This window comes from Saccostrea echinata, unplaced genomic scaffold (assembly GCF_033153115.1).
Source record: "Saccostrea echinata isolate AGI-Se365-2 ecotype Australia unplaced genomic scaffold, CSIRO_AGI_Sech_v1 ptg000029l, whole genome shotgun sequence".
Lineage (NCBI taxonomy): Eukaryota > Metazoa > Mollusca > Bivalvia > Ostreida > Ostreidae > Saccostrea > Saccostrea echinata.
Genome location: NW_026889778.1, coordinates 23,737,815 through 23,746,910, shown reverse-complemented (window position 1 = coordinate 23,746,910; position 9,096 = coordinate 23,737,815). Strand labels below are relative to the sequence as shown.

Genomic DNA, 9,096 nt, shown 5'->3' with positions numbered 1-9,096 from the left:
CTACTTAATTTTAAACGTTTGAGCAAATCTCGGCGTTACTATCACTTGAGACGCATGCAAACGCAACATATCTGATGTCATTTCTGACTTTGCTCTAGTTTTAAATAAAAAGCATTATGGATAGTGGTTTCCCTAATAACTGTTTTCTGTTATCGAAATTAAACGCAACACATATTTTCGTGTGAAATGTTATAGCAACATATAAGTCATGATATTATACAGAAAATTTGAGAAAATATTATTGTCACATCTGTGTCCAGGCCCCTTTAAACTTGGTCCCATCGAATATCAAATAACGAGGTTTGACTGTAATTTAATTAAAATAAATGAATGAAAAGGCATTTCATTTTGATGATTAATTCTCTTTTATGATTAAATAAAGAATGAAATTAATGAAAATAAAAGCAAGTTACGTAACATACATTACCTTGTCTCTTTACAAGTAATATATTAACAGTACAACATAGCTTCAAATCAGATGTTAAGCGCAACCAAAGTATGTACAATGTAAATCTATAAGGAACCAAGACTGATTAATTATTAATTCAGTTTGAGGTTGAAATGTAACATCTAATTTCATATGACGGTTACACAAAGTTTTGTCTTTAAAAATGCTTTCCCGATAAGAATAATTTTTCCTTGTAGTTTCTCACTGAACACAATAACCATTTTTTGTCCGTTTGAATAAAATGTCTCTATAAAGCGCCAATTTTCCATACACATAGGCGAGTGGTAATAAGAAGTAGCCGCAGTCTCACAAACTACAATCAATTTCTTTTCACGTATTGCAATTCTACTTTGCCAGAAGTCTTCATTAATTTTAAGTTGTAACAGATGTCTTTCTATGAAGATATCAGATTACTTATTGCTTTTTCTGCTTTGGAGATGTCAATATTTTCACCGCGACAATTTGCTTTAAATGAAAAGCCAACCTGTCTTGATCTGCAAAACATAAAAAAAATATTTTAGAAAGGTAATGCACACTTTTTTAAATTTGGAAATTCATATTCAAAAGATTTCAATAAAAATAGTTTTGCTTAAATACGATAAACAAAACTAATATCGTAAAACATTAAAGTGATAAAGATCATTCCGAATATGTACGGAAGGGAGACAATCCTCTTTAACCTTGAGCTTGCCATTGATGACAATTTTTTTGTTAGTGTAATATGAATGAGGGTAAATTTTATTTTCTGATATTATATGTCATCTCATAAATTTTTTCCCGTATAATCTATTTCGCGATTTTTTTTATTTTCATCCCTTCATCAATCGATCATGTCTTGCAGTCTATGGTTGTTAATTACATTGTACAACTAAACAGAATTTTATCCGTGTTAAATACGAATCGGGAGTAAATATATTTCAGCTTCAATAAGTGCACGTAATTTGTAAATGAATTACTGTAGTGTAAATATAAATTGTAAATTATACAATGTTTTGCATTTTATCGTAAAATGAATGTTGAAAAGTGCATTAATTTTTTAAACGATTTTCCTTTGTAAATTATATTGATTCAAACAGGTTTGGACAATTAGATAAATGCATATTCACAGGTTTTCTTGTTCATTTTACATCTGTTTGTTGGTGTGTGAAGATGCTTTTTTTTTTTTTTTTTTTCTTTTTTTTTTTTTTTTTTTTTTTTTTTTTTTTTGATTTTCTTTAACTTAAAAATCGTCCAGTTCTGTTAAAAGACCCGTTACTTTATAAGATAATTATCAATGTTCATGTAGGTTACATGTAAGTGATGTAAAGACACGACAAGATTGTTTTCTCTATATACATGTAATTAAAAAAACAACTCACATGTGGTTTATTTTATATTTTTCAGGTTCTATTTCTGTTTTCTCTGAGCAGACACAAGAATTAAATGTACTCTGTATACGTGTCACCAAGGCTTCGTAACTTCTGTTTTCCCATTCTATCGGCACAGTCACCTTCAAGGAAGCCATTTCTGCAAACAAATAATGACTGCAACCAAACAAGGAGTTTACGTATCGATATTTCTTGATATTTTCTCCTTTTTTTTTTTTTGTCAAACTTGCCATTCATTTATGTATACATGTTTTATCTTATTAGGTGAATTTTGATTAAATTACCTTTACCTAATGAATCTCGTTTTATTCTAGCCATTTGAGAAGCCCATATACAAGTGTATCCTCCATGATAATTGAAGCACGACGACTTAGCGGGACACATGTTGATTTTGCATTCATCAAGATCGGTCTGGCAATTATGTCCGACAAAACCTGCTGCGCATGTGCAAAAGTAACCATATGGAGAATTCACACAAGTGCCGTTATTTTGACACGGAGATGAGGCACAATAGTCGATAGCAATTTCACAATGTCGACCTGTATACCCGAGTTGGCATGCACAAGAAAAATTTGACGGCATGTTATTACATGTGGCACCATTCATGCATGGATGATTGAAACAGTAATTATAGACGCTGCAATTATGACTAATCCATTCTTTTGAGCACAAACAATGGAATGAAGAGTTTGTATTTGTGCATATACCCTGGTTCTCGCAGGGCATTTCATAGCAGTAATTTCGAACATTACAAGTTTTCCCCATCCATTGTTGATGACACAAGCACTGGAATGTGTTCGGTCTGTTTGCGCAGACTCCGTCATTCAAGCAGGGTTTAGAATAACAATAGTCGTACACAGAACACGTGTCCCCCAGCCAGTCAGGTGGGCAAGTGCATAAGAAGCCATCTGCAAGATTTTGACAAGTACCATTGTGGGCGCAAGGGTTACTGGCACAATAGTCCTTCACCTGACAAAGATCACCCATCCAACCTTTCGTGCAATCGCAGCGAATGTCACTTCGGACTTCGACACAGGTACCATTGTTATGACAAGGTGAACTCAGACATGGATGATAGTCACAGATGTAAGCGTGTTCAGTATTTTTACACACCTGAAGGGAACCACATGGGTCAAAACGACAAAAATCTCGCTGTTCACAATGATCGCCAGTCCAGTCTCGTGAACATTGACATTTCGGACCAGACACCGGTGAATCTATACATGTACCATGATGATAACATGAAAATTGGGAACAGTCCTGACATTCATATCCTTCGCGCTTGTTCACGCATGCGGTACCATTAGGACAAACACTTGAGGAACATTCATCTAAATCCTGTTCGCAATGTACTCCCTCCCAGTAGGATGTACAATTACAGTTGAATCCCCCTATGGTATTGACACATGTACCTCCATTCTGGCATGGATATTGTGTTAAGCATTCGTTAACATCAACATCACAATGACGACCTGTGAACCTTGAATCACATTTGCAATAAAAGGTTGTGTCTAAGTCAATACATGTAGCACCGTTTTTGCACGGTTGGGCATGACATGCATCAATATGTTTTTCACAATGTCTACCCATCCAAAATTTCCCACAAGTGCATGAGTAATTTCCCGGAGAGTTGTGACATGTTCCTTGGTTTTCACACGGATGGTACCTGCATTCATCAATGTCTTGATCACAAGTTGTTCCAGTCCAAAATTGATCGCATCGACAAAGGAAATTACCATCTTTGTTCTCACATGTACCGTTATTTTTACAGGGCTTGGAGGCACATTCATCAATATCTTTCTCGCAATGTTTGCCTTCATAGCCAGGATCACAGAAGCAAGTAAAATCCCCTTTACTGTTTGAACAATGACCATGCCTTCCACATGTTGACTTGAGGAAACACTCATCAACGTCTTCCTCGCATCTTTCCCCTTTCCATGTGACAGGACAGATACACACTGCTGTGTAGTTGAAATATGAAGAAGTGGAAACTGTATAATTATGCTGTAATACCGTACAATTGCCGCCATTTACACACTTCAATGTCTTGCATGGGTCTGTATATTCACAGTCATATCCCACGTACCCATCATCACATTTGCAAATATATCCCTCACCAAATGCCTTACACGAACCTTGCCCACTGCAGGTCTCATTGACACAAGCATTTGTCTCACAATTTCCCCCTGTAAAGCGATCAGGACATTGACAGAAATATCCAGTTAGTCCATTTACACAAGTCCCATCATTTTGACACGGATCTCCGGTGCAGTAATCTATTTCGAGGCATGTTGGACCTGTCCAGCCAGAAGAGCATGCGCAGTGATATCCTTTGTTATCAACTGAACAACTTCCGTTATTATGACAGGGAATACTCAAACAGTCATCAATCAATTCACATCTTTTTCCTGTCCATCCTGTTGGACAAAGACAGTCGAAGGTATGTATCTTATTTGAACACATACCTTTGCGGTAACAAGGATCACTTAAGCAAAAATCTGTGTTGTTGCAGTGTTTTCCAACCCATCCTACCTCACACGTACATTGAAAGTCCTTGGCTAGGTCGGTGCAGTTACCATGAATACATGGATCTACATAGCAATAGTCGATTTTGCTACAGTCTGCCAGATTCCACCCTCCATCACAATTGCAGGTATAACCAGAATCTGTATTTGAACATATTCCATGTCCATGACAGGGGTCAAAGTAACACCTGTCTAATTTGTCACATTTATCTCCTGTTAATCCACCCGCACAAACACACGAATACCCACTTTTGCCATTAACACATTTCTGAGCCGTCGGACAGGTGGCGTTAAAGCAAAAGTCGGTTTGCTCGCATTCTTTCCCTGAGAAACCATCTTCACATACACAATGAAAACCTGAATGACCATTAAAGCATTCGCCGTGATTACTGCAGTTTTTATTTTGACAAAAATCACGAACATCACATGTGACACCAGAATACCCCTCTGCGCAGTCACAGCGAAATCCGTTGTAGATGTTGGTACACTTTCCTGAATGGCTACAAGGATAACTCGAACAGTAGTCATGTAGTTCACAATCTTTACCCGAGAAACCACTCTGACAAACACAGAAAGAAGAGTTAGCAGTATTAACACAAGTACCACCATTTATACAACCTTGAATACTGCAATAGTCTCGAAATCTACAGTCTGCTCCCATGAAACCAAAATTGCAGTCGCACTGCGCTTGTGTACCATTACCATTGGATATCATTTTACATGTTCCGTGACCATGACAAGCTGAATCTGAACACTGACTGGTCATCAGTCGGTCACATCTCTTGCCTGTTGTTCCACCTGGACATGAACAGGAAAAGGAGCCTAGGGTGTTTAAGCAGGATCCGCCATTACAAGGTTCAAAGAAGCATTCATCGTCATCTAACCTGCACTGGGTACCCGTCAGTCCATCAGGACATTCGCAGTAATATCCACCGATTGTGTTTACACAACGTCCGTAGTGACAAAAGCTTGGATCATTACATTCCACTATATCCTGGTCACAGTTTGTTCCGTTCCATCCTGTAAGGAAAAGAGAAAAAAAGTTTTACATGTGCAGTGCTAAACAACCACACATCTATTGTTCTGCTAGTCCTTCTCCTAAAAGGCTTTCATTAAGAATTTTTGAGTTACATTTGGCACATGTACGTGTATGATTCTATACACACTGCAAATATCAGTGTCAAGCGATACAACATAGACGGCAAATACAAAAAGATATTTGAGTGAGCGTAACGTTGCAAAACTCCATTTAACGATTGAAGTGAATTCGAAACCAAAGAAATGACCACATTATATCTGCATATTTCTCCAAAGAACAGCTATTGATAAAAAATTAAAACACGTACCCGTTTTACAGTAAGTTTTGCCATCATGTATACATTTGTTGGGATTCCCTGGACATGAAATATCACAGTTTGGTCCATAAAACCCAGAGGAACAGTACAGCTTATATGATACGTGTAGCCTGCATATAAAGCATAATTATGTAATTTTGATCAAGTTGACGTACTTTAGGTCGGTATAAACCAAAATTATTTCCCTTTTTGAGAAAAGGGGACTTTAGGATTATTCAACTCACGCAAATGGGATGCTCTACAGTGATAACAACTTTTTATATATATAAAAAAAAGAGATAGGGGCGGGAAAAAGTTTGCCATACAGAGAAATTTTTTATTAAGATGAAGATTTTTTTATCATTTTAGATTCATTTCTTTTATCAGAGGGCCGTTTCTCCTGAATGCGTCACTTCCCTTAGAATTTTCAATGCGCTGTCGAATGTATGCTTTCATATTAATAAACATTATTAATGATCAGCATTTCATAACAAAGTTTTGAAATTTTCAAAAATTAATTTATAGGATAGTATTTTTCGAATAATTGGACATATACCACGAAATATTAAACTGGTATTATACACTAAATGTAAAAGGAGTAACTCAACCAGTCACCTTGTCACGATTTATACAGTGTCGTTATACTGCTGTCCACGTGCAAAGAGTCGACGTATTGCCGGAGCGGCTCTCAGATCTGATTGTAATGAAATTGTGAAATAACTGTTTTTACATTAGAATTATTCTGAGTGAATAAGCAGCCATTACCTGAATGCATTGTTGGAGGAGATCCAACTTGCCTTTAACGTCTTTGCTCTCCAAACTTTACTGAGTTCATCAGTTCCAACAATCACCGAAAAATCAGAGAACTGGGCCTGGTAAATAAGGGGCGTGTCTTTCGGTCCCATGTCGTGGACTGTTATTTGGAACTTCGATTTATACTTTTCCTGAATAACGAAATGAAGAAAATTATTTTTGACAGAGTAACAGAAGTCAAGATATGGTTTCATGATCTGGTAGATTGTGAATGGTAGGGAATAAAATAATGAGTATAAAGTCTTTTTTTCTGGTTTTATAGGTCATTGGTTGCAACCGTTCATTCTCGTATTATCAAAGAAAGCATTTAAGTGTTTATATATGCTTTGATCACCAACATGGCATTTATTGAAACTAAGATTTGCGTCCAAATTTTGACGCTTTATGTTTTTTGTGGTTTCATATTGATACCACCAATATTTCTGATTGATTGATTATAAATGTTGTTAACGTCCCATTCGAAAATTTTTGCTTGTGTAGACATGCCACTTGCTTAAAGTGAAGTGCCACAAATCTTTAGTTATGCATAGAATTTACTTTTTTTAAGGTTTCATTTGAAATACTGTAACCTTCACAAGCTCTAATGCTAGCCGCTTGGCAAATGAAAATTCACTTCCTACGTTAAAATTCTTAGGTATAACGCAGGGCCAAAAACGAGCATCAAATGCAGACCTCCTGATCTTGGAGCTACATGTAGCACACTACCATTAGGCTACCTTGACCAATCCAAAATTGATGGCCAGAATATTTTTTATTATCTTTTTTGGCGATTTGGGAGGGTGGAAGGAAGAGGGGATGATACATCTCATTTTAAAAGCCACAACAAATTATTATCCAAAGAAGACAAATATAAGTACTCCTGTATACATGCATGTACATGTATAATGTTAATTCATTTCAAACTATGATACAAAGGCATATGTTGATTTGCTTTCAGTCATATCTGTCAAACACACAAAAAATATCAATCGATTTTTTAAATAAACATAGAGTTTTCGATGTTATTTGTTACTCACCCAATTATCTATTTCAAAATAAAGAGGATTAGACATATTTCCCAGGTGTGAGCCAAATTTTTGGTCGTTGGTTTTCAGGTTGACTGTTGTTATGGCTGAGGCATCACAGTTGTTAGGATCGTCTCTGTCAACATGGACTGAATTTTTAATCAACATTTGTACAAAAGCGTCGAGCAGTTTTTATGAATGCTTAAAACTAGTTGCATAATGAAAATAGTAGGATTATTAGCTTAACATTCATATTATTTTTCGTCATTTGGTTGCAATAAGTAATAATTCTTTTTGCAAGATATATAGACTATCAAATTTATCTATTTTGATATTGCAGGACGTTGGCAGGTATGGCAAATAAGGAAAGTTCACTTGACAGAAGGTCTTCAATTTAAAAAGACTCTGACCTCTACGCACCTGTAGATGCACACAGATATAACTGGTTTACACAGCTTGGAACAGGCCGCTGTAAGGCCCTGACAACACGCTCCTCCTCTAACTCGGTTTCCAGAGTTTCCTATTTCATCAATATGGAAGACAACCGTGATTTTTCCTGCTGCCTGGATATGAATTAATATCATAAATTGTAAAATGAAGGAATAAAACATAAAAAAGTTGATGAAAAAAGCATCCTCTATCCAGATTTGTTCCTTGCACTCTTTGATAGACTGTTGACGTATTAAATGATTTTACAATAATTCTTGTAATTAAAACAGAAATACATTTGAAATAAATAAGTAAATAAATAAAAACGCATACACAAACATTAAGAATTTTATTGAAAATATGTACAATGTTTACGAAAAATTTAATGTGTGCTTCGTTTTGTAGTAAATCGGCTTAAATACAACTTGCAACGTTGGCAGAAGGTTTTTGTGTGAAAGAAACAACTTTACACAGTGCGAAATAAGCTACAGTACTTTAATTGAATGAATGCTTGAAATAATTCAGTATGGAAAATATCTAAAACCATTTGGAGAAATATTTAATTGAATTATTGCGCACATCAAATTCGTAACGATATTTTCAAGTAACTCGTAGTTATTTTAGATTATATAAATTTTGTTTGAATACTTTTTTTAAATTTTCATACTTATGAAATAAATATATCTATATATAATAAGCTGATGATGGAGAAATACTCTATTATTTTGTGTTAAAACTACTTTAGAAATTCTTTTATTAGTTAAATTGAATTTTACTGTTTCATGAAAATATTATGGGAATAAATGTAAACAAAGTCTCGGGATAGGAAAGTTTTTGTATGCTTATTTAAACAACTGCTCTGAACAAACACTTTCATTAGTTAGAACCCAAAATCATTTAGTGACTAGCACATGTATACCTACCTGTGACAGTACCATCAGAAAAATAAATATTCTGTTGGAAATTTCCATTGCATAGAGTGTCCCTAGTGAAGCATGGTTGCGAAGCTGGTTTTCACACGATAGAAATAAATATTCATTGATATAATATTGATAGAGTTTTTTGACCTAGATTATGATTATTACAAGGTTATCAAGCATTTATGTATACGCCTTTTAATCAGCAACGTTTAAGATTGATTTAAGTTACTTAAATAAACAACTGCATAACATATCA

The 9,096-nt window shown here is 35.3% G+C and overlaps 1 protein-coding gene across 1 annotated transcript; it reads right to left on the bottom strand.

The window, feature by feature from the left end:
* Window positions 1-1,802: 1,802 nt before the first annotated feature.
* On the bottom strand, window positions 1,803-8,891 carry LOC133195122 (neurogenic locus notch homolog protein 2-like). Its single transcript, XM_061330992.1, has 7 exons — window positions 8,844-8,891; window positions 7,912-8,054; window positions 7,504-7,627; window positions 6,440-6,618; window positions 5,687-5,805; window positions 2,100-5,360; window positions 1,803-1,954 (listed from the first exon to the last, which is right to left on the bottom strand). The coding sequence occupies exons 1-7, from the start codon at window positions 8,889-8,891 to the stop codon at window positions 1,803-1,805; spliced, it is 4,026 nt and encodes a 1,341-aa protein (XP_061186976.1).
* Window positions 8,892-9,096: the final 205 nt, after the last annotated feature.